Below are 27,900 nucleotides of genomic sequence, written 5' to 3' on the forward strand. Positions count from 1 at the left end.
TGCAAGCATGTTTGATATATGGACCAAGATTTCGGACCCCATTCCAGGGGGCGCTGTCGAGCCCCCCTGCCACGCCCGGGTACCAGCTTCAGTCCGGCCCTGATGGCCGCGGGTTCTGACCTTTGTGCAAAGTTTCAAGAGTTTTTGAGCATGTTAAGGGCCCCAAAAGTGGCAAAAAGGCAAAAAAAAAAAATAATGAAGAAAAAAAAAAAAATAAAAAAAAAATAAAATAAAAAAAAAATAAAAAATAATAATCCTTACGAAAACAATAGGGCCTTCGCCCTTTCAGGGCTTGGGCCCTAATAAAAAAGTACCCACCTGACCAACGAAAATGGCTGTATCTTCTTCATCATCAGTACGATAACAGAGAGTCAGGCCCAGTTTTTCCTGGCTGTTCATTCGACAGAGCTCAACCTCCTGTAACAAACACACAAAACATACACGTTAAGTTTCGTTATCTTTGTAGAGACTCTCAAAGACATTTTTATACAGTACAAACTGTATTTTCTATCCCCTAAACCTACCCATCACAGAAACCTTTTTGCATTTTTACATTTTTTAATTAGATTTGAAATCAACCACTATCCTTGTGGGGACATTTGGTCCTCACAATGTACAAAGCTCAGACTATTAACTTTATGCTGATTTTCCAGGCAGATATTTTCTTATGAAAGCAACTAGAAAATAGCTCAGCTCAGTACATTTCTCTTCAGTTCAGTTTATTACTTAAAAGATAAAAGCCACCTATAGCTTCTAAACTCCAGCACAAATAGCATTGTTTTAGAGTAGTAAAGTCATCTTAAATGTTTGGCTTCACATTAAAATGAAACAATGACCAGTTCCTTTGGCTACAAATGTGTCCTACAAAAGGCCACCGTGAAATATGATATAATCAAGCAGGCCGAGGGGGTTATATGTCAAGACTGAAGCCTGGTGCAAGTGACAGCGCTGTATTCGAGAGACATTCACCTGTCAGAGGAGAGCTGTTAGCCACAGCTCAACATACCACTGACACCGGTCTCAGTTCAGTCAAGCAAAACGGCTCATTTATCGGTCGACGCTCCTGACCGAGCACTAGCATCATACATCAAAAACTCCACCCTCCACATTAACCAGATTTACCACTCCATCTAGGGTTTTCCCTTTTCTTCCACAACCATATACACTGAACTGTCAAGTGTTCATATTTGGCAAATCATTTCTAAAAATGCGATACCAACATGCTCACGGCAATGTCTGTGGTGTGATATAAAAAGGCTAACTCTTTCTCATATTTCAGCTGAATCTGGGTTACTGTCAGTCCGTACAATGGATGCAATTCATCACCAGAAGCTTTAATACGGCTTCATATTGATCTGCTCTATAAGCTCAGTGATACTTCATATTTTCTGCAAGTCTATTGTTCAGACCACATGCTCATCAGAAAGGATCAAGCGACGTGCCGAGCAAAATAATCCACACAATCTCCCTTAAACTAGTGCGGCAAGCAACGGAACTGCAAAATCATAGTGGTAATTTATCAGATCATAGTAGTAATCTAGGATATGTACCGTATTCAGGGAGCAAAAGCGGTTAGTTTCCTCTTGCCCTGATATGAAAAATTTGCTTGTGATTGAGAGAAGTTATCTTGCATGGAAGGGGTTCATCCAGACATTTATCACTGCTTATGCATACTTCACATGGCAACTTCAGCACTGTGCAATTTTGATTTTCCAAGAAGGAAATTGTCACAAATTCGCCTACAGATGTAGGATATTTATCATAGATACATCCCAAAATCTCACTCTTTTGAAGAAACATCTGGTGACAAGCTGTTTTTGTACCTTCAAACACTCATAATAATATTAATGATTCATTAACACACATGCATTTGTTTTCCAAAATGAGCAAGCGACCCTGTAGGAAAGAACATTAATGTCACTAAAATAAAACTAATTACACCTCAGTGGAGTGTAATGCCCCTGTTTATTAGCCAAAGGAAAAATGGCATCGTTTGAAAGCTCTCCGGCTGTAACATGCTACTTTAACTCATTAATAGTGAAGGAATCTGCCTTTTTGAAACTCTTATTTTTAAAGTTTCACAATTAAATGAACCCAATACATCATTTGATCATATAACTCTTTTAATTCATATTCTATAATTGATAAAAAGGTAACACTACTATAGCTTCATTTGTTAACATTAGATAATTAACTACATTAGTTAACATGAACTAACTTGAACAATACATATACAGCGTTTGTTAATATTAATTATTGTTAATCTCAACATTTACTAATACATTTTAGATCAAAAGTTGTATCTGTCAACATTACTTAATTCAGTGTTTTTATTTTTTATTAACTAACATTAAAAAAGATTAACAAATGCTCTAAGAATATCTTGCTCATTGTTAGTTTATAATGGATTAACTGATATTAACAAATGAGACAAATGTAAAGTGTTACTGATAAAATAATAGTACCTCATTTTTGGATAAAATGAATAATTGTAAATTATGTGAAGCATGCAATATTGAATATGAATATTTGTCAAAATGTAAAACTATTTTTTTTGTGTGTGTGCATTGTATCAACATGCATTCATGTATAATGTAGTGATGTATTTATTCATGCCATCATTGACCATTTGTCATCGGGTCACCCGAGATGAATGTTAACACCAGGTGTATATCACTACATATATATATATATATATATATATAAAAAAACATTTTTCTTTCACTTACCTCACACTCGAATTCAACTGCCCTGTCCACCTCTGCCTGAGTGCTGGCCACATATTCTGGACAATCATAATATTCATGCTCCATAGTCTGAATGGAATGACAACTAGAGAAAGACAGAACAAGAGAAATGAACTTTATACTAGGCTAAGATTTATTTCTGCAATTTTATTTGCAGAACTACAGACCGACCCGTTACACTTCTAAGAAGATAACAGAATTTGTTTGTAGTCAGGGGAAGCATGTAATTACAAACAATACTCATTAATCTGTTAACACATCATGCTGGGGTACAATTGCAAATGCACTGTTCCAAGATCCTAAGCAATCTGTGCAAAGCACATACACAGACAAATGAGATGAATCTTTGATTTTGCTGAGTTGAAGCCAGACAAACAGATTAGCAGCATAAATAAACCCAAAGCAAAGCACATGCACATAAGGAGCCAAATAATCAGATGTGGCCTATCATCCCCAGACACAAGTCTTATTGGACAAACTCAAGCAGTTGAAAAGCCGTAAAAGGGCATTAAACATCAAGAGAAACCTCTGTGCCAGCACGTTTGATATTTTAGCACTCCATTAGGTTTTAATCACCCTGTATACTACTCATTACAGAAAATGGATAAGGGAAGCCACTACAATAATTACACATAGGCCCTGGCACGACTTTTATGACAGCAGTGGGGGATATTTTGTGTGTGTGTGTGTGTGTGTGGGGGGGGGGGGGGGTGTGAGGGGGGGGGGGGTTATGGCTGTTGCCTGGTGATGAAGAAATATTTGATAATAACATGTGCTGATGTTAGTATGCGTGGTCATATGGTTAAGAAAGCATCACTCGTTGGGGTAGCATTTTTAAAAAATAAAAAATAACTCTGAAGTAAATAAATAAATAAATCATGTATAAAATCATAATATAATTTCTTGTAGTAATGACATACTATAAATAGTACAATTAACTTTACAGGAAGAGTCTGAATCTAAATGTAATTAACTGTGTTGGCAGCATACTGTACCTGTCCGACAGCAGGAATGGGCAGATGTCTGGCACAGGTGGGGTAGTGGGTCTCATCTTAGCCAGAGCCATGATGTGCTCAAAGGTGATGTCCGTCTGAGTACACACGTCCACCACACACACCTCCTGTAGGCTGTTCTGGTTCCGGCCGGAGGGTCCCCGCCTCAGCACCTGCACCACAATGGGTTCCTTTCGCATGGCCTCCACCGTTCCCTCATGTCCAGACTTGGAAAATTCACGTCCATTCACCTAAAGAGAAGAGAAAACCACAAATCGCAATAGATTTATTCACTATTCCAAACCATTTTTAAAAAATTATTATATTAGTTTTATATTCATAAATTATTGGGGGTTTTTTTCAAGAGATTTCCAGATTCTTAAATGAGCTTGAGAATGTAGCTCTGATATATGGATTTCATAAATGACCAAACGTAATCACAGTGACATCTGATATGTTGCACCTGACACCTGTCAAAGCCGCCCCATCAGAATTCACTCACCCGCATGAGCAGGTTCACTGCCAGACCAATTAAATGAGCTTGTTATAAGCTCAAAATACTCAGACTTTCAACCATTTATTTAAGACAGAATCATACCCAAGGGAACACACAAACCCCTTTACCTTTATGCTGTAGGTCTGCGATATAAATGACACGTCAATACCCTACATGCCGCTGCTGAAAAATATTTTTGTGATTAGTCTTCCATGTGTGAACTTACTTTACTGGTCCACAAACCCAACAAAAATCAATGAAAAGTTAGAAATCAGTCAAAGTGTGTCAGAACGAGACCAGAAAGAGAAGAGATAAACCAGATGAAAGATATATCAAATGTATTTAAACTAGTGAACAGACAGGGATATCAAACCTTTATTTGGTCCCCAAATAGCCTTAGTATTTTGCAATGCAATGCAATAAGATTTGAACTTACAGGTCTACATATTTGGGGCTCATCAGCTAATAAAAAAAAATAGGTCACATTGTCCACAGTGAGAGTGCAAGTGCACATGATTTATTTTAGACTGAGCAGTTTTCCTTAAGCCATGTAGTTCCTGTGAGGCAGAACAAGAAACTAGTCTAATTATACAGAGCTTCCTTAAGATTCCTTATCCTCAATTCTCATTGCTCGTTGCTGCCACCAACAAAGAGTGGCTTTTAGACCTTTTTCATCTCTTCTTTTGTTTTAGGGGAGCGCATAGCATTTGGCACCTCAGGCTGTCAGGTAAAACTGCTGTTGAACGACCTCAACATTCGACACAACATGACAGGAACCTTTGCTCTCAGACATTCATCAAGTCACACTTGCATCCTGCACTGTTCCTTATGGGAAGACTGAAGAGCAAGTTGGATCTCACCAGATGGGCCAATTAATCCGGTGGTAACTAGGGAACAGTCCAACAGTGCAAACTCAACAGATGTGATCCTCAACTCTGAGAATGATACTTGTGTCTGGTTAAAGTTAAATGTATTTAGGCACAACCAAAAGGTCTGGTGAAGAAATAAAGGAAACCAAAACATTACACCAATAAAATAATACACCAAATGAGATACCAATACCACTGAGATATCACTCTTAAGATACATAACGAAGTCACTCAAATTACTGGACTTCAAACATAAATTAAACCTAAAATAAGCATGCCTATGCTGGTTTTCAAGGCTGGCTACTTCTTTTATTAAGATAACAGCTGCTACTTCCAAAGAAAGTGGTATAAAATCAGGCATAGTCAATGAATAGCCACCAGAGTAGAAACAGCCAATTGATTTCTATATCTTGTCTAAAAGATCAGCAGGTGAAGAAACTCTGAAGTTCATGTTGGTGAACGTTGATCCACAGCGATATTAATTTAAAGGTCATTAACGTCAATGAAACGTGGCAGTCGCACACCAACAAAGCTTCACCAACCCACCTCCACATTCCTCCTCAATACATGACTCTGAAAAGGTCAGGTGCCAACTGGGTTTGATAACAAGGTCTGGAGCTGGAATGTACCGCAGTCACCTCAGACCTGTCATATTGATTTCAGACTTATAATACCAGCTCTGCCTCAAGAGGACCATGTAGTACATCTGAATGCTGAAGTGGAGGACAGAATCACAGCTAACATCAGTGGTGGAGGGTAAAATGTGTGTGTTTATTGTCAGAGCTGTCATATTTGGGTCAGTTCTCGTCAGGTGACACATATCTAGAGGCTTGTTTATTTTCTCCCAACTGAACGATTTTGCACAGGTGAGATAAGCACAAAGAAGTGATAAGACTGCATGTGTGTGTGTGTATGCGCGCATGTGTATGTGTGTGTTTAACACATGTGGCATGTGAGATAAGAATTGGATGAGAACCTCTTGGCCATACAACCAAACAGTGGAAAACGCAACAGCTACAGGCACATGCACACACAAACAGCATTACGTCAACCCAAAATGTGCCAACTGTTGTTTGGCAAACTGACTGTGGTAACAAAGGATCTAAATAACAATAAAAGCCCAATGAAAAATGCTAGACTACAGTCTTTTATATGGCACATTTGTAAGGGAGTCACACTATGAGTTTCTTAACACCGTGAATCCAAAAGGAATAAAAGAATGAGAGCATAATATAGTGAAATCCCACCTGGGAAGTGTCAAGTAATCAGAAAAGATTCTTCAGGGTATTATGTGTGAGCAAAAACATAATATCTGACACACGCTCCCATTCACAACCCCAAAAGCATCTTATCTTCGTATTGAGCACATGGCGAAACACCCAGTCACCCATCTATTCACTGCAGGTGCTCAATGACAATGCCACAGAGAAGTCTAATTGAAAAAGAAGACTTTCTCATTATTAGAACTTATCATTTCTATCAAATATCCGAATTTAGCATATTGCTTTAGAGCTCAGACTCTCTCTTTCTCTACACAGCTGCAGGAGTCTATAAAACGCCCGTTGACAACCATCATCTCGCTTTAACTGTGAAAAAGAAACCACTCTGTCACAGTCTGTTATTATTCTAATTCATTTTCTTCCTTAGATTTACCCAGAGACTGATAACTAACTCTATCGTTAACTATTCAGATATTCAAAAAGAGACTATTAACCATTTGCATATGCTATTTTCCATGTCGTCTCTGCACTGATTAATCAATGTGGCAAGAAATTAATGAGAGGCAATTAGTACCCTGACGAAACGCATGACTGAGTGAGAGATCAGTAGAGAAAAAGAGAGAAAAAAAAAGTGCAAAGACTTTCTGGATAAGTGAAATTTGGTGCAAATTACTGTTGATGTGTGGCAGCAAAAAGGGAGTTTTGTCTCATTACAAGTATAATCCAAGCATACTAAATAGACTGTAAACAAACAACAAATTGAGCATATCAGTCATGATAATAACTCGGGGTAATTAATTAAAATCACTACAGCTACGCCACATACCCACATTATTCACCATTATGAACTTGGTGTGAAAATGATTAATTTGACAAACCTTAACTCTTTCCCTGCCATTGATGGAATTTTTTATTTTTATTTTTTGTCATGCTTGGCGAAATATTCCGTCAATCCATGTTTTCACAGTCATATGGTAGGGGCGCTATTACGCATCTTCTGTTTTTTTTTTTGTTTTTTTTTATGAAACTTACCCACATTTTAAAGGTTGTATCAGCGATTTCAGGCCCAAACATAAATGATCACATTCATCTAATCTTTCCTAACGATCCGCTAGCTGCCCGCCCCATAAGCATGCTGTCAAAAAACCCCGTCTCTCTCTAGGCAGCCTATGCTCTGAGATCTGCACACAAAAACAACTGTGCTCACCAACACTCAAAACCAAAATAAATAGTGTTCCAACCAATCACCGACAGGGGCGGGTGTTGTGAGGTTTTGCGCTCGTGCACGGCTGCCTATGACGGCTGCACATGAAAACCTCACAACACCCGCCCCTGTCGGTGATTGGTTGGAACACTATTTATTTTGGTTTTGAGTGTTGGTGAGCCTAGGCTGCCTAGAGAGACGCGGTTTTTTGACAGCATGCTTATGGGGCGGGCAGCTAGCGGATCATTAGGAAAGATTAGATGAATGTGATCATTTATGTTTGGGCCTGAAATCGCTGATACAACCTTTAAGTGTTGATAAAATAAAATAAAAATGAATGAAGCTTTTAGGGAAACCAGTTTGAAAACAACTATATTTGCAATTCCTTTGGTGATGCTATTACAACCTAACACCACTACAAACTTAACCGTTAATTATTCTTAACCTAATTATACTATATAAATAAGATGCAACTTCTAGAACGCCGTAAGCACCTGCAAGCACAGCCCCTCCCCCACTTTGTCATTTTTCAACATACATCACATATGCACAGTATTCCCACATCAGTATCTGTGATTACACAGTATCACCATAGAGATTCAACCTTCTCTGCTGCCATTGCTTATGCATGTGCTTTTGTGTTAAATTAAAATTCCTCTTTAGGGACAAAGAATTACTCCTCAAAGAGGTTTTCAGCAGCAATATGCCACTGACTTGTTCTGTGGGAATCAGGCAGTGGGAGTTTGACTACACAACACAACGATGACAGAGTTCACCCTGCAGGGAAATGTCTACCTTTTGCAACATAATTAAATTCTCCATTAGCAACAACCTTGGGTTGATCCTCCAAGCTAAACAAATGCATCTCATTCTTCTCTATTTTCAGGTACAAAAATAAATAATGCATTTGAAATAACAGGCACATATATCACAGAGAGCTGTGTGTATGTGTAACTAATGAGTCCTTCAGCAGAACCCAGCCGTGGATGACATGGGTTATGACAAACTGTGTCAACAAAATGCTTATTTAGCCTCAGTACATCAATACAATAACCTGATGCAAGCACTCTCCATAAGCATGATCATACTGCATGCTGTCATGGACTACATCATGTGTACTGAATCTAGATGTAGGGAATTGTTTTTCCATTGCTTGTCAACAGGAGTGTGAATAAATTAAATTTATAGACACAGGGTTGTGTCTCTTTGTCCACATGTTGCCTGCACAATTTCCAGGCCTTAAACCTAAGTGCCGCAACATGTCCGGGCTTGTTGCTCTTCCATGGTCACTTATATATTTAATTAGGGTTTCTTTGGCACTTGAAATTGGTTTCCCAAAAACTCCCCCCATCTGCCATTGGTCAGAAAAACAGATAGTCCCGCCCCAAACTCATGCCATTGGTGGAGCCGATGTTTTATTGAGCTGGTCAGGATGTTCAAAAAAATTAAGCAATTGCTGGATTCAGAACCACATACTATCATGCTACTCTTTTTACCATCTTTCTATGGCAGAAATAGTATGAGTAGTACGAAGGTATGTGGTTCCAAATTCAGAAAATGTTTTGATGGGAGAAAGCATTTTCACACTGAAAAAAAGGCACACTTTAGCTTTAAATACCAGCCTTCAAAATCACTGATCCTTATTGAAGCAAAAAAAAACTGGACCAAGGCCTGAATTTAGCTATTGGTTTTGCTGTGCAGTCGAGTTCACTTCAAGGTTCACCAATAAATGTCAGGGCGAAAATGCTGTGGAACAAGCCAACATTAATCATAACCACCACGAAAATAACACAAGGCTATGCAATACAACAATACAAGTAAGAGTGACCTAAGGTTCAGGGCTAAACTTGCCTTTTTTTTTTTTTTTTGTACATGCTGACTCTCACTTGACCTAATGCTGAAAATTTTGATTGTTCCTGAAAGGCAATGAACCTGGTGTCTTGGCCTTAAAATGTTTGAGAAATCAGTCAAGCGAGCCAAGGAGAGTTATGGGTACTGCAGTCAGATTGAGAGAGAGCAAGAGAGACAGATCTGAGGGTGATTTGTGGTTTCAGTGGGTATGCTTCATTATTTTATCTGATTTCGCTGGCAGGAGTGTCCCACCATGCCTTACTAATGACTTTAATGAAGGACTCTGCTCTTGAGAGATACCAGCTCTGTTCCAAAGCCTATGAGCTAATTCACTACATAGGCAGCATAATAAAAAAGGCATGGGACCTCATAAGCGACAGATTTGGAACGCTCTAGGCAACTCAACAAATTAACGAACATTTTATTTCAATAGAGTTTCATGTCAGCTTGTTGCTGGATAAAATAATAAGTTTGTAATTACTAAAAAACTATTTTTAGTTCATTTCAGTATTGAACTTAATTTTTGACCTTCCTCTGGCTTCAACAATCTTGATTTTCATCACAATGCAATGCATTCTGTGGTTGCCTTCAAGGATGATCATACTATATTTTCATTCCAATAACTTCCATTCATACGCATAAGAATGCAGGAGACAGGAAACACAGTTCAAGCAAATAAGTTTTGCATTTCGCTGTGTTTCAAAGTTCAAGTTTGGTGAACTCTGACCTGCAAATTTGTATCATGTGAAGATGTGTGACCAACAAAAGATTATTACGCCACAGTGTGACTTTTTAGCTGAATTAAAAAACGCAAACTTTAAATCTGCAGGATTGCAGTAGTAGATTGCATATGTTTAAATTTTTTATGTTAAATCATTGATTATTTGATACGTTGAATTTTTTTTTTATTTTTTTTTTAATGTGACCGTTGGAGTGTCCGTAGAAATTTTGTGTGCTCAAAGTCTAGTGTTAGGATTTTAAAATGAAAACTTTTCTTCTCAGCTCCTAACACGGGGATCAAGTTGGATAATGTCCTCTGAGTGAAAACTGTAGTACTAGTGTTCTAGTAGAGACAAACAGTCTAAATAGTGCCTTGTCTTCCACGGTGAACTTCATGTGTCTCCCTCTCAGACTGACTTATAGATGTGGTGCGTCCAGTGCCAGAGGCTTATTGTCTGTTACTTCCTCCTACACACATTAGACACAGATTAACCTTACATCTGCCATCATTACAGGCAGGAACACCACAAACAATAGCGATTTGAATAGATAAATACACACACACACACACTATGTTCCAGGGAATATTTCTAAATTAAATCAAGGCAGGGATACAGTAACTGCTTTCTAATCTGATGTATGTGAGTTCAAGAGGAGGTCAGAGCCTTTACCACAGCAAGTATTCAACAATGCATAAAGTTAATTTCTGAATTCTTAAGTTAATATACTAAATAACCTGAGTGTGGCCTAGCACATCAATATGACAGAAAGGCTACTGTCGCTGTACTTTTCGCCTATAAAAGCACAATTGTTGTTGTACACTTGCGTGCCATCTCTTAACGAAAACATACTAATCAAAGTCCCTCCATCCACATGATTATGTGTGAATCTTTTGTCCTGCATCCCACGTTTGTGGATCCAAACCTGATGAATGCGTCTGGCAGTTGCGCGTGGGTTGGCACGGGTCTTCGTGCTCTGCGTGTAGTTAATGCACCACTACAGGTGTGGCACATGGCGCCCGCCACCACACGGCCAAAACCGACATCTGCTCCCCATCAAATCTGAAGCCGAATATAAAAAGATGAATCCAATAACCAGATATTTTAATGTGAAAACCGGCACCTTCTGAGTAAAACCAGGTACAGTGTGTGAGTAGTTTAATGTGTGAACGACAGATTTAAATCAAAATATGTCAAAGTTTTAATGAGCTACCAGCCATGAGAATTTTTTTTTTCTCTTCCTTACTATGTGTGTAATTCCAGGATCTTCATGCCAATTAGCATTGTTTCTCAAGTGTGGAGTTGGATTTGGCTCTCAAGGGAAGAATGGGAAAAAATAATGCACGCCTTCACACCTGAACAGTCTTCAAGAGCACATCAGATGTGTGTGAATGGACATCCAAACACGCACGCTTGCTTGAAGATTGTCTCTGACGCACACAGCCACATAATGCACATCACACTGAGATGTTTTGCAGTGCAATTTAGTTCTATTCAGTATGTCGACAGTCAGTCAGCTCCTGCTTTTACAGTTGCTCAACGGATGACTTGGAGTATGAATTGGGCGTAATTGGCTAATCAGAATATGGAATGAGCAGATAAAAAGACTCAATATTTTTCTTAGGATAATGCAAGGATAATGGTGACACATTTGATTCCATTCATTATTCATCAATGTAGACTTATTCAATTATTCTAATTATATGATGTTATATTATATTATATTATATTATATTATATTATATTATATTATATTATATTATATTATATTATATTTTGAATAGTCACACTTTTGACTCCTCTAATTATTTCTAATGTAGATTTATTTTGTCAATTTATTAGATTTATTCTAAATAAATACACCAAAAAAGTTTATTTGAAATAAATAAATGTTAGACTCCATTCAATATTTATCAATGTATATTTACTAATATAATATAATATAATATAATATAATATAATATAATATAATATAATGTAATATAATATATAACAAAATATAATATAATATAATAACAAATAAATCGCTTTTAAACATTTATGGAGTTCAAAGAAATTGTTCTCATTTAAGACAGTTTAAAACTGGGTTTGAAATCAACATACTTGCTTGAATAAACAATAATAATTCAATAAGCTTATAACCCTAATATCCTTAATATATAGCTCCTGTGACAAATAGACCCGATCTCTTCTATATGCTTTAATAGGCCAATGCTGCATATGAAAGCACACAATAGGACATAAAAATTCAAATTTCCAAGAAACGATCTGCTCTAAGACTTGAACCCTACTGATGTTACAGAGAGCAGATCTGGTTACTGAACGGAGACACCACGGCTTGCCCCACAGATGGGCCGCTTGATACTTAATACGCAAACGGACGGCGCAAGAGACCTCCGAGAGCTGCTAATGACTTTTCAAGCACACTAGAAACCCAACTCAAGTTTGATAGTGTCACAGTATTGAATGAACATACAGAACCTGTCCAAGACGTGCAAGTTTGGACTCATTGACCAAAAAGACCCGAGTGATGACAAGGGGAATCAAGGACATATGAGATTTTATAATATGACGAATTTTACGAGGTGGCTAATTCGTACGAATTCATACGACCTCACTCGTACGAATTTGTAAGATTTTTGAATATCGTACATATTTTACGAGTTGCCCTATTCGTTAGCCTGGGTTTCCCCATGCTGCCTTGCACGCAGCGCGATTTTATTCACGCTGCTAGGCAGCCTGGACGCCATGGACCAGATTTTCCCCTCAAAAAGGGAACCAATCACAGAACGGGAAGGGAGCAGCAAGACGATGACGACGTCTATGCGACACACCGAAGAAGTTTGTTTATATCTATGGATCCAACATGGCAGCAGACGCGAAGTTACCTTTCGATGCAGCCTTATAGTGTTCTAAGTAGTTCAGAACGCAAGTTTATTTCGTCTTCTTCCTCGTCGAATTTCTGTCGCTCTACATACGTCATCTGGTATAATTGAAACGATTGGCTATGAGCTACGTGCAGGCGCATTTGATAGACATTCGTAGCACCCAATAAACGGCTCTGGGCATTCGTAAACCACGCCTCAAATACGAGAAAATGAACATGTGGTTCCCAGACCACGTCTCAATGAGAAGAGGTCTGACGTTAGCCAGGCTACCTATTCGTATGAATTCGTACAAATTACCTACCCCTGACCCCGCCCCTAATCACTGGGGTTTAGACAAATCTAGCCACCTTTTACAGATAGTGTTGGATCTACTCGATTTACACAATTACATACCAGTCCAACACATTACAACCAAACACAGATATTAATGATTGGGTGGGACTTTTAGAAAATAAACAAACATATTTTCACACTCTTACTGGTTTAGAATTGTCATTTTTGATATGTAGCCTATCTGATGGTCTTGAACATTTCCACTTCAATGTCATTTCCACCACAAATTGTGCATCGTCTCTGATAACGTAATAAAACATTAAGATTACCATAATTTAGGTTAGTAAATGCTGTAGAAGTAGGCTATTGTTCATGGTTAGTTCATGTTTACTAATGTAAACCAATAAAACCATACTGTAAAGTGTTACCAGTTAATTTTCAAGTTTTACTGTGGAAAAGGGTGAAATCTCAACCTCAGACATACAAGTTTGTAGTTAAAGAAACCCCTGACTACAAGTTCAACACTTTCACTCATAAGGAATGTTTGACTGATATCAGCGTATCATTGTTGTTTAATAAAGGTTGTCGTGGTGTGCTTGTGTCAGACTCAGAGGAAATGACCCGGGCCAGTTTGTGTCTCACACTGACAGACTGTTACTCACACAGGGGGCCGGGGCCAGCCAAGAGGAACAGACAGGAGCAGTGACCTCCCTGTATATGTGTGTGTGTGTGTGAGACTGATGAAAGGTGAAATGTGTCCAATCCTGTATGCTACTGCCAGATGTAAGACAGCATGTCTGCAATGACAAGGTCTCTCTCCATTCTTCATCTCCATATAACAGTCCATTCAAGTGTACTAACAGTGTGAAGTTGACTCTGATAAACATTGCAATTTCAGTATCCCATAATTCCTCAGCCTTCTGCTCACTGTTTTCTCACAGAAAATGTCTCACCTTTGGAAGAACAAAAGAAGAGACAGAAAGTGAGTCGGGGGAGGGGTATCATCCCTCATTTCACGTGCCGTACAGAAACAAAACGCCCCTGAGATCTATTTCTGTGCTTTAACCTTGCACACACAGATGCTTCATTAGCCTATTTGATCCTTACCAAGTAACTGTGATACTGGGCTGAGCTGCAGTGCTCACAGATTGTTTTAATATCGCAGATACATCACACATAACCCATAAATTAACTGAATTTGACTGAAGAGCTCTTGAACTGTAATTCTCCACGATACACTGGCAGCTGCACAACAAACATGGTATTTCCTCCCTGGGTCCTCGGCCAGATGGGATATTAAGAATTGTCTAGCTAGAAATGTACCTGCTAATTGTATGTTAATTACAAATGGATCAATCCACTATCCTCCAGTGCATTATAAACCTGCTATATAGACCCAATCAATGTAGAACAAATCAACGCGAAACAATTTAAAGTCAATGTGTATTGCCATTTGAAACCCATTTTAATAGCTAGATGTATTTAAGATTGAAATCTAATATTAAGCATGGAAACACATTTTTTGGTTGGTTTTATCCATAGGAAATCAATTGTTATCTACCTTGTCTAAATAGCTTGATAATGTGGCACTAAAAACAAAAATATACAAGTGAATTAAAGCATCACAACATTGTTGTGAAAAAAAGAAAATTGTGTTAAAAAGTTTTTTTTTTTGTATGCTAGATCCATCACACTTGTGTTTCATTCGTGTAGCACCCATGTGTGACGGAGGTGTAATCAGCCCCTTTTGACTTGGCAAGTGAGCCGACTCAAAGAGGACTACATGATGAAGTAAAGACAAAACTCCATAACTTCCTATAATTACCAATCAGCTCTGAAGCCCAGCACTAATTACACACCAGTGTGTCTAGGGCAGACAAGCAGGTCATCTCCTCTGTGGTTCCAGACAAAGAACTTTTATTATCTCTTCTGCTGAAATTAGACTATGATTGTTTTAAGATTGAAAGAGAGGCCAGGATCAGTTTAAGGATATAAAACGATAAGTTTGGGACAAAGGAATATTATGTTCACATATTTTTTTATGCATCATCATCATTTTTAGCTTGTTTGGACTTCATAGTTTTAAAATGGAATTAGCAAATGAGTCAATCTGTTCTGAAAGAGAAAAACGATGCTACAGTAAACGCAAATAATACAATGCTCCTAAATGCAACCAAAAGTGCAACCAAAAAATAGAGTTGTGAGTTAAACCCTATGCAATAACTATCCTCCAGAATGGCTGATGCAAGGTAGATTTTTAGCAAAGCAAGCTCGGCCACAGGTGGTGTATAGATACATATATATATGGGAAAAATTGAGAGGAGAAAGAGGGGCAGATAGTAAAGACCTTCAATCAGAGAGTCTGGCTGGTCGAGTGGGTTTGCTATACGTATGTAAAGGTCAAGCCTGCACTTTTTAAAATGAAATAACGCAAAAAAGAAAAGGTCACCTCATCATTTCACTTGAGACAGTCATAAAGGAAGCAGATCAGACAAAAGTGTAAAATCTCATGAAACTCAATCCACTGAGCGGTAGAGACAGTAACACCAATAACAATGACTCTGTTGGGACTTCTTTTTACAATGCTATACAACTTATAAAAATCCTAATAAATGAGTGCAACCTCACACCAATATATTAAAATTGTGGCCGATACCAAAAAGCCGATATGTTTTAGTTAATGTCGATAACCGATAAATAGACAATATTAACATTCTATGCTATCTATACTGAGTAAATTAATAATGTAGCACTAAATCTACAAGTGAATTTAGGCATCATAACATAATGAAAAACAAATATTCATTTTGTGGTATGTTGCAGATTACCTTTAACAGTGTTAATATATAATTAGTGTTTTAAAGTGCATGCACAATTAATTATCCAATATCAACCCATACAAACTAAGAATAATTTAAAAAAAAATATATCAGAATTTCTGCCAGTAACTAATATGGTACAGAAATGTGATGCATCTCTAACAAAAGTGACTAATTTCATTATATTTATTCAACAAATATGTAATTAACTAGGGATGCACAGTTATGAAAATTTTGTCAGATGAAAGCCAACAACCGATATATTGGCTGATAAATCTAAATTTTTATGAGAGCCTGATTACAAAAACAAAAGTTTCACCATTAAATGTCCCAAGCACACAATTAATTAGCCTATATGACAGACTTGCGCTGCACATGTTGCACTGTAATATCCTTTTTAAAGTTATCTCAATCATATTTCAAGTAATTCAAAACCATCATGGTGAACAGTATCTGAAGTGTCTCAGCTGAAGGAAATAATTTTTATTTTATTTAATAATCTGCTTTAATATATCGGCCAAATTTTCTTATTGTGCCGATAACAATAAAAATGAACATATATCGGCCGATACCGATATGGTGGCCGATATATACATCCATATAATGAACTCTCATACAGTACATCTGTTCATGTGTGCTTTTGAAATTTGAGATTACCTTGTATATATATTCATATGAAGTGTAAAAAAAGGTATGCAGTAAACATGAAACCATACACACAGCAGTAGGTAATATGGTGCATCTGGTAAGGAAGATCAGTGGCTGTGTAAATGACATGAGACAGAGGTTTAGATGAGGTCATCTGCTCTCTTTCCAGATCAGGATGAAAATATGAACTCAGCATCTGTTATTTAACTAAGGCAGAAAATCACCTGGACCACTAAGAGCGTAAAGTCTATTTTTAGCCATAATTATGCAATCATTCCATGCATGCTAGAGCCAAAAAGAATGATATGGGTTTTAAATGGGATTTCCATGATATGCACACACACATCCACACACGCTTCGCCTTGGCTGGAGTTGGCAGGGTCTGGTGATATGATCACCCCAGGGCCTGTGCTATCTGACAGGCTTATCATCCAACACACTCACAAGATCAATCAAAACTACATGTTTCTCTGTCTTTGCCTTCTTTCGCTCCACACCCATCGCGTTTCATCAGCAAGGAGCATCATTCAGAGAAAGGCTCCGGGACAGGAAGATGGATGAGAGTGTTCTGAGAGAGAGACAGAGGACGTGGCCCAACAGTGACGATGCCAATAAGAGAGACCTCGGTTCAGGCAGGAGTGTGAAGCATCCTTACACACATACACACTCGAAACTCAATCTAACACTCTTCACAAAAGCCAGTTCCTTTTGGCAAGTCTCTCTAAAAGTTGTCCTCCATCTGGAGACCCATTAAACTTGAAGGCTGTGATACGCTGACTGCCCAATTCACTCGCACAGATCCATATGGCTGTTAGCGCTCTCGGGACTGACATTTCATCTGACCCTCGATGGTCAGGGGGTGCAGAGGTAAACTTGTGCCAGCTTTTTCCATGTAAATTAAAAATCGAATTTTAATTTAATTGAGAGTTTGGAACAGATTTTTTAGAACAAGGTGAATTACAAATAATTCTCAATTTGGCCCATGCAAATTAAAGCTGAGGATGTGATTTCTTCTTGTAAATATTTTCTGTTTTTCATTATATCTCTGAATCTGTTGGATCTATAGATGCTAAAAATGAATGTCTGAGTGAGAGTGAGTGAGTGAGTGAGTGAGTGAGTGAGTGAGTGGGAGGTGAAATCTCTCAGTCTCCTCCCATGCTGATCCACAGACTGGAAATTACACAGAGCATCTGTCCCCATACGGGCTCCTGACCATGGCCGTAAAATGCACTGCTCCCATGAGCCTCAGCACTTCAGCTGAGTTTAGAGTTTTAGAGATTACTGAGGAAATAAACACATTAAAATCCAGATTTGATTTTAATAGTTGATTGACTCTTGCACCTTGCGAATTTAGCCCAGCAGTAGATCAATTCTTAGCATGAGAACAAAATCTTTAAGTAAAATCAAATTTACCATTTGTTAACCACATCAAGTTTATTGCACTTTTTTGACTATTTTGGATTTAATGCTGATGAAGAAAATGCTGAAACTCTGAAAACTCATTAAATTTAGTAAGACCATTTATAGTGTTATATAATAAAATAGTTTAAAATATATTCATTTATTTACAAAAGAAATTACTGCTACACTGTAAAAAATAAATCTGTTAAATTTACGGTAAAAAAACTGGCAGCTGTGGTTGCCAGAAATTTACTGTAAAAAATACGGTAGCAAAATTTTAAGTTTTACAGTCTTAACTTAAATTTACAGTATTTTTTTTTATTTCATTATCTGATTTAATGTTAATTTACCGATTTATTGAAGTACTAATGTCTGTTTTGTACTATTGTAATACACTAACATCCACCAATCTCAGTGGTGAAGAGAGGGTTAGGCTATGAATCAAAGCTTATCACAAGCAGCTTTTCCAAAAGTTGAGAAAGTTAATACTAATATTAAGAGGCGGCACAGTGTCATCATGTTAACAAACATAAAATTAAAAAAATGCAATAAACATTAATTTAACAACATTAAATGTAACATAAAACAAAGAAAAACTATAAAGAAACAGTTATTTCAACAAAAATACATAAAATGTGAAGTGTCACGCAGGGAATTGTGGAAATATCAATTTATGTTTTTTCACTGTAAATTATACAATGACTTGTTCTTTTTCACTTCCAAAAACTGTAAATTTTACGGTAGTAGACTGTAAAATGACATTAAATGTACGGTTAGATCTATCACAGTTATTCACCGTATATAGTACAGAAACTTCCTGTTAACCAATTAACAGTTTTTTACTGTAACAGTCTTTTACCGTTAAATCCAAGGATTCACATAATTTCTTTCCATCCTTTACTGTTAATGTTTACAGTTTGTTCAATAAAGACATGAAAGACTAATTTTACAGCCATTTTATGCAGAAATATACCTTCAAATACCTTTTCCCAGCAATAATAAACATTCACCATAATGTAACCTATACCTAACTGTCTCATGTGTATTTGCAGTCTTGTTTTTTACAGCATTGCAGAAAATAACACTTTTTTCCCCCTCAAAAGCTGTCATTTTGAAAGGTTACCTGATATAATTTAGTGTTTACCTCCCCCACAAATCATGTCATCTATAATAAGACTTTAAATGACATCACATTTTACATCATGATGGATAAACAGCAGCCAATCACAGAGATTTTGCCATTCAGATCTGCCAGCCAATTTAAGGTGAAATAGCTCAGATCTTACAACCCAAAACCTGATCTTGCTGATGGAACACAAACACACAGCTAAGTCCTCTGAGACTGAGAGTAAGAAAGAGCGAGGGAGAGAGAGTACGGGAAGTCATTGTAATGTGGCTAACAAAGAAAGAAGAATACATTTCCATGGTGAGCCCGTTGAGGGGCGAACACTCACACTAAACTCATAAATCTCACAGACCACCGGGGCTAAAAAGGCTGTGCTGCCAAGAATAGTGTCAAAATTGTCAAGGGGCGTGAAATTGCAGTGTAGGCGTGTGTTTGTGTTTATTCATGTCCGCTTGTTGTTGTGACTTCAAGAGTAACACGGTGCAACATCTTCTTTGATTTCTTCTTGCGAACATAAAAGCTCAAAAATTTAAATTGCTGAATACCAGAAAAGGAAACATCTGAGGCAACACTTCCTTGACACACTTTCTTTTCAGCTTGGGAATTTACTCCACGGAGAGTAGATCCAGATTTCCTTTTCCTTTCAACCTTCCTTAGTACCTTCATCCTTCCTGGAGACAGTGCATTATTTCTTTCTCTTCCCTTTCTGGTTTTCTTCTATTGAAAGTTGCATTCGGCTGCTAAAACACCAAAGGGACCAACATGTGACATATAAAAAGTCATCTCATGTCAAGAAAAAAAGCAAACCGTAACCCGCCAGACACATACACACAATGTCTAGGGTATCAAATGTCTTGGGTGTCAAAGCGGCAGCACGCCACTGGAAAAACGATGCCAGCCCCTCTTCACTCTATAGTGCCACAAAATAGCAAGCTTGTGTACAAGATTCGTAATCATAGGCAGTACTGCACTGCTGACAAGTCACTCTAAACACAAGCCCACTGTTTTGAACCAGTAGAGATCAAACTTCTTTAACCTCAGATCAGCCACCGACAGGGATAATCTCCCAGATTGGCATGCACACAGACAAAAGGCACGTTTTAGCATCTAATTAGGGACCAAATACATTTTGTACAACAGCTTAATGAAGCTGCGATAAGAGTATCATGAAAATATTATTTTGCACGCTTGATGCTCAGGAAGGAGCAGGGACTCTGACCTCCTGTGCAGCACTGGAACATGGGTAATTCTCAACTCAGAGAGGAGCGGAGCCAGGGGTTGAGCCAGACTCAGACTAGCATCAACCTTGAACATTAGTGATGACCCAAAAAGCAAAAAAATTTCTCATTGTGGCATTGAACATTATGCTATTGTGCAATCTGTTGCGGAGGTCCAATGGGTGTCAACTAAAGGTTTGGAAATATAGTGATATTATTCAGTGATATAATAAGCTACATAAATATGATATATCATTATCAATGTTCCTTCTGCAACTATTTGAATGGGTCTTTATTCAATACTGGAAATCACACCTTATCCAGGCTTGCTTCCTTCTTGCAGCTCTCACTTGCAGCTACATACCGTAAAGACAAGTTTCACTAGTGTGTGCAATCCCAAATTCTCATCCTCCTACCTGCGAGCATCTTGTACAACAGTTGGACCCAAATTAACAAGAATACTAGCACACTTGTAAAGGGTGTGTGCTACAAAACTTGCTTTGATCCCTGACAAATGCTTCCAGGTAAGTCCCCAATGCAGTTGGGGATTCATCACACACAACAAAGAGTTCTCCTAAAGAACTCTTCCCACAAGACTGTGCAGATCCATAAAATGGGACAACTACTAGAATCAAACTAAATGTCTTAGAAGACACTTCTCAAAACGGAGAGGTTGAAGACTCATGGGCAAGCATTCCGACATGTAGCTTTGGGCAACCAGAGTTTGAATCCCAACTTGTTGTCCTTTCCATTCCCGCCCACCTCAATCTCTTCCACTTTGCTTTCTATCCACTCCCTGATTGTTGTTATCAAATTAGGGCAAAAAGGCCAATAATAAATCTTTAAAACACAACATTTTTCCCCATCCAATACTTGTAGGGGTACTTGTAGTGTCCTGTCCCTTGAAACAACTGGTCCTACTGGCTCCTGTTATTCTCAAGTTGCTTTGGATAAACGAGTCTAAATTAACACTGTAAAGGATCCATTCTGAATCTGAATGAGTTGCAGAGAAAAGATTGTGAAGAAATGTCTAGAGAAGGTGAAAACTTGTGTTTTAACCCATGGAAATCCCATCTGATCTTTTAACTCAACTTCACAAGGGTCTCAGGATATTCCAGAGTGGGTTAAACAAGTCGACTTACCTGGGCAATCTCGTAAAGCAGCTTGTAGTGCTCCTCTCTCTTCTGCAGCGAGCACAGGTTACAGCCCATCTCGCCGTCGCGGGTCCCCCAACAGATCTCTGGCAGTAGTGCACGCAAACAGGCACCCTGGGGATTTCCCTCAAATGTTGAGTAACGTCTTTCATCAGTGGGTACCTTTCACCCGTTCTTCTTTGTGTAAAAATCACGCATTGACCAGGCTGCCTGATGTAGCAGAATTCCTTGTGAATGACTGTGTGTGTGCATGCATCGTACCCCCTCGATCTCCTTGTGTCTCTCTCATCCACACTAGCTGACTAGCAGTCATCCACACACGCTGTACTAAACCCCTCTTCATAGAGACACACCCCCCTTATCTCTCTCTCTCTCTCTCTCTCTGTCTCTCTCTCTCTCTCAGTGCACATGACTACACCTACTCTAGCTCATGAATAATAATGAGTATCTGTTGGATATTCATTAAAAGATGATGTAGAAGGTGCTGTGACTGTGTTAACTGGGTATTTATCACAAGGCATTAAATAAGGTAGTAATGACCACCAACTAAACAACTACAAATACATCTCACATTCAGGTAACCCTAATTTATTGATTGATTGATTGATTGATTGATTGATTGATTGATTGATGTTGTTTTTTTCACAGTCATTATTTCAAGAATAGGGATCTGATTTGTGAACGGAGAATAAATACTTTCTGTTTTCAATATTTTCAGTCAAGTGTGAATTATTGTTGTCTAAAGGGATTTCAACCATTTCGTGAACACTGTGTCCAATCCAGACATGATGCAATATTGCAATAACAGAAAAAAAGTATGTCCTTTATGTAAATCAGAGTTTTAACCAGCTGCGATTGGTGACTTAGTTTTTATGTCTGCTGTGTGGGTCAGCCTTGCCGACTGAGAAATATCATTGGTATATAAGTGTGTATTAATCATTTAATATCTTCTTGGCTGTGACTGTTTCACTTTGTGTACCAGATTTGGCCACCTTTTATCTGCCTGCAACCTTCGGCTGCAATTTGCCTCCCTAGTGGTAGTTGTAATGAACTTTGTTCATGAATGAATGAATGAATGAATGTGTTCATGAATCATGTTGGAAAACAAAGCAAAACGACAGAAAGCAAAACAACCATCCATTTAAAAAAAGTATCAGGACTTGCTCAAGTTGGATCCGAAAATCGTATATATCACAGAATAGTTTGTCATAAGCATTAAAATGTCGCTAGACAAACTGGTTGGGTCACTCTGTCATCAACTATCATTATAATTGACAATATTTTGGCCATCAGCCACCCTGCTCTCAATATCAACACTGACACTTTAAACTATAGTATCGGTTTACCACTGTACATGAAGCCACATATTCTGGACAGGGGCAAGAAATCAACTGAAAAACCCTCATTGGATGACCATTATTCTGAATATTGCAGGGGGACATCTGCAACTCATACTCTATGGTGATTATGGTCCTGCTGCTGCTGTATTTACCCACACGTGTCAGTGGTTGATAAATTAGATGAATGTTGAAAGACAATGGTCCAGTAAATATGCAAAAGAAACGGGAAGAGACACAGACCTCTATTGATTGTCCTCAAATTAGTTTCCAGATTCACAGAGAGAGTAAAAAAGAGACACGCTGTGATAACAGTATACCAGGCAGTTGTCCACTGGCTGCGAGACTGCTCTCTTGGGAAGCAATAATCCGATTTGCAGAGCTTTAATTTCACTCAGTGGGTTTGGAAAGAATCTGAGCCAACTTTGCCCAAACAGGAGTTTCTCTCTTCCAAATACTCCCTCAACAATCCTCCACAACGTGTGCCTGGAGATACTGAATTCTGGAAGATGCTTACTAACTCCATTTCCTTCCTTTCATGTAAACTCTTTCCTTACCATTGACAGAATTTCCCATCATTTATGAGACAACGTTTACCCCGCCATTGACGTCATTTTATGGTTTTACGGCTTTTACACATCTTCTGAAAGAGAACAGAATCTCCGGATCAAAACAGGCAAAAAAAGAAACAGAAACAAGCGATAAAAGCATTGCTCATGCACGTTGTATTTAAAAAAAAAAAATTTAAATAAAACACGATTTTCTCAGCTTATTTTTCAAAATTTTGCTTTTTAAAGGGTTAGTTCACCCAAAAATGAAAATTCTGTCAGTAATTACTCACCCTCATGTTGTTCCAACCCCGTAAGACCTTCGTTCATCTTCGGAACACAAATTAAGATATTTTTGATTAAATCTGAGAGCTGGATCACTCCTCCATAGGCTTCTAAGGCATTATAACTTGCTGGCCCAGAAAATGCATTAAAGACATCATTAATATAGTCCAAGTGACTAAGTTTATAAAGCGACAAGAATACTTTCTGTGCACAAAAAAAAACAAAAATAACAACTTTATTCCACTATTTATTTCCTTCTCTCTGGGCCTCGAGTTTTTTCACATAGTATAACTGCGCAGTCACACGTAGGCTCACTATTGGCCGACGCTGGTCATGTGTGTGATGCATGTGACGAACAGTGAGGAAAATAAGTATTTGAACACCCTGCTATTTTGCAAGTTCTCCCACTTAGAAATCATGGAGGGGTCTGAAATTGTCATTGTAGGTGCATGTCCACTGTGAGAGACATAATCTAAAAAAAAAAAAAAATCCAGAAATCAAATCACAATGTATGATTTTTTTAACTATTTATTTGTATGATACAGCTGCAAATAAGTATTTGAACACCTGAGAAAATCAAAGTTAATATTTGGTACAGTAGCCTTTGTTTGCAATTACAGAGGTCAAACGTTTCCTGTAGTTTTTCACCAGGTTTGCACACACTGCAGGAGGGATTTTGGCCCACTCCTCCACACAGATCTTCTCTAGATCAGTCAGGTTTCTGGGCTGTCGCTGAGAAACACGGAGTTTGAGCTCCCTCCAAAGATTCTCTATTGGGTTTAGGTCTGTAGACTGGCTAGGCCACGCCAGAACCTTGTTATGCTTCTTACAGAGTCACTCCTTGGTTATCCTGGCTGTGTGCTTCGGGTCATTGTCATGTTGGAAGACCCAGCCTCGACCCATCTTCAATGCTCTAACTGAGGGAAGGAGGTTGTTCCCCAAAATCTCGCAATACATGGCCCCGGTCATCCTCTCCTTAATACAGTGCAGTCGCCCTGTCCCATGTGCAGAAAAACACCCCCAAAGCATGATGCTACCACCCCCATGCTTCACAGTAGGGATGGTGTTCTTGGGATGGTACTCATCATTCTTCTTCCTCCAAACACGTTTAGTGGAATTATGACCAAAAAGTTCTATTTTGGTCTCAGCTGACCACATGACTTTCTCCCATGACTCCTCTGGATCATCCAAATGGTCATTGGCAAACTTAAGACGGGCCTTGACATGTACTGGTTTAAGCAGGGGAAACTTCCGTGCCATGCATGATTTCAAACCATGACGTCTTAGTGTATTACCAACAGTAACCTTGGAAACGGTGGTCCCAGCTCATTTCAGGTCATTGACCAGCTCCTCCCGTGTAGTTCTGGGCTGATTTCTCACCTTTCTTAGGATCATTGAGACCCCACGAGGTGAGATCTTGCATGGAGCCCCAGTCCGAGGGAGATTGACAGTCATGTTAAGCTTCTTCCATTTTCTAATGATTGCTCCAACAGTGGACCTTTTTTCACCAAGCTGCTTGGCAATTTCCCCGTAGCCCTTTCCAGCCTTGTGGAGGTGTACAATTTTGTCTCTAGTGTCTTTGGACAGCTCTTTGGTCTTGGCCATGTTAGTAGTTGGATTCTTACTGATTGTATGGGGTGGACAGGTGTCTTTATGCAGCTAACGACCTCAAACAGGTGCATCTAATTTAGGATAATAAATGGAGTGGAGGTGGACATTTTAAAGGCAGACTAACAGGTCTTTGAGGGTCAGAATTCTAGCTGATAGACAGGTGTTCAAATACTTATTTGCAGCTGTATCATACAAATAAATAGTTAAAAAATCATATATTGTGATTTCTGGATTCTCGTCGCTTTATAAACTTAAGATTGAGCCACTAGTCACTTGGACTATATTAATGATGTCTTTAATGCATTTTCTGGGCCAGCAAGTTATAATGCCTTAGAAGCCTATGGAGGAGTGATCCAGCTCTCAGATTTAGTCAAAAATATCTTAATTTGTGTTCCGAAGATGAAAGAAGGTCTTACGGGGTTGGAACAACATGAGGGTGTGTAATTACTGACAGAATTTTCATTTTTGGGTGAACTAACCCTTTAATGAAACTTACCCACATTCAAGTGTTGATTAAAAAAAAGTTTTTTTTTAAGCAGCAGCTCTATTCTTTTGATATATTGCATGTTCAAATATTCATGCAACAAAATATTCTGGGGGCCATGTACGTTCTGTTCAAAAATGCTGGCGCTGGCTGACTGGCAACTTCTTTTGAAAATGCTGGAGAGGAAAGTGTTTAGAAGAAAGAGGCTCCAAACAGCCTATAATCGGAGATGGTTGATCAAGACATTAAGAAATCAAGATTTAAAAATAAAATAAATAAATAATCACAACAATTACTACTACTAATAATAACAACAACAAGAAATATACTACTATAATATTGTTTGAAAGGTAAAAGCTATAAAACAAACCATGTTTACTCAGTCACAAAACATCACCTACTACTGGTAATGAATCAATAACTAAACAGAACCATTAACCATCAAAGGGTTTCTTTGCCATTTAATCCCATTCCATTTCATTCAATGCCATTCCATTCTATTCTATCCCTTTCCACTCTAATTCAAAGTTCTAATCCATATTCACCAAGGAGGGAAAGGTCATCTGCAGGGATCAGAAGGCGCTGTAGCAGATAACATCAGCTGGTGACACCACGGGTCACTGAAGATGACCCCAAAAGGTGACATCATCAGGGATAAAAGTGCCTAGAGATGCTACAAAAAGGTGACCGCACGTATCAATTGGGTGTCTGAAAGCCCTGAAACTGCTTAATAGTATGTCTGAGTTAGCAAATACAGCTAAAGCAATGCCCGTCAATTGGTTAAGATTAGCATTCATACCTCTACTCTTGTTTTATCTGCGCTTAAGACAGCAGGGGTGCGTGATCTTTCATGTATACCGTTCAGGCACCTTGAGAACTGCACTTCTGTTCTTTTGCAAGCAAGGGCAAGGGAAGATGTGAAACACCCTTCAGTGTCATTCACACAGTTAAGACGAGTCATCAGTTTAGAGATACAAAATCCAGCAGACATCACCATCTGGGCCTCTGATTCCTTCGAGCATGATACAAGTTGTTCATAAAAGTCCCATGTGTTAAAATGATAAATAAATGAAGTTAATTATGGTCTAGAGCCATTAATCATGTAACAAATATCTACTGGATGGTCTTTACCTATTATTAGGGATCATTATAAAGACAATACTGCATTACATAATTGATATTTATTATTTAAGGGCTATTTGAGACCCTCAAGTGTTGTCGTATGTGAACACCTTTAGATGGCCGTTCACACACAGTACATATACTGGAAAACACAGACTAAAATGATGCACCCTGAGCAGGTGGTGTTTGAATGGAGATATCAGCATGACTGAGGGCTAATGTGCCGTGTATCTCAATGCCCAAAAAACATCAATTATTTAAACCTATGAATCATTAATTGGAGCAAAAACACCAGTATAGCTGTTGTTAGAGCCCAGGTTGAAACGTGAAAACACTCCAAATAGAGATGCTTCAAAGAGCGATGATGTTGAAAATGCATGAATACTTTAGGCAGCAAGAGTTTTGGATGAATACAATAAAAAAAATCACAGAACTCAAGACTATCTGTTACAACAATATGCAATATAAACTTATGAAATATTAATACAATAGGCTACCACAATGATGGGATTCAAGATCTACTGTAATTTAAAACTAGACCAGCCAGATGTTTGTATTGTAGTGGTCTCAAACTTTTAGATCCAATGCATATTATCTAGAGTTCAATTTGTCAATTTTTCATAAACACATTGTAAATAATGAAAAAATTTAAATTATATATACATTTTTTATATAGTTTATTATGTTTAGCTGGTCTCTGATTTAAATTCAGTGAGTTATAGTTTAGTTATATCTTGCACTTGCTAAATGACACAAAGCCATTTAGCAAGTGCTTAGTTTAGTGATTAGGTTAGGTAAAGTCAATTTTCTACTTCACAATAAAAAAGATATCATGAATCGTGTCAGTGTGCTAAAAATGTAATTAATTCAGTTTATACAAAAGCATAGA

General features: G+C 38.1%; 1 protein-coding gene across 1 annotated transcript in view; it reads right to left on the reverse strand.

Annotated features, from left to right (window-relative positions):
* pdzrn4 (PDZ domain containing ring finger 4) overlaps positions 1–21,928 on the reverse strand; it is a 30,964-nt gene extending 9,036 nt beyond the window's left edge. The window contains exons 1-4 of the mRNA XM_079869048.1: positions 21,613–21,928; positions 3,743–3,990; positions 2,730–2,832; positions 319–417 (exon numbers count right to left, since the gene is read on the reverse strand). Coding sequence (XP_079725174.1) covers positions 319–417; positions 2,730–2,832; positions 3,743–3,990; positions 21,613–21,681 — 519 coding nt within the window. The 5' untranslated portion in view covers positions 21,682–21,928. The remainder of the gene's footprint in view (positions 1–318; positions 418–2,729; positions 2,833–3,742; positions 3,991–21,612) is intronic.
* Positions 21,929–27,900: the final 5,972 nt, after the last annotated feature.

Source organism: Squalius cephalus, assembly GCF_949319135.1.
Source record: "Squalius cephalus genome assembly, chromosome: 4".
Taxonomy (NCBI): Eukaryota; Metazoa; Chordata; class Actinopteri; order Cypriniformes; family Leuciscidae; genus Squalius; species Squalius cephalus.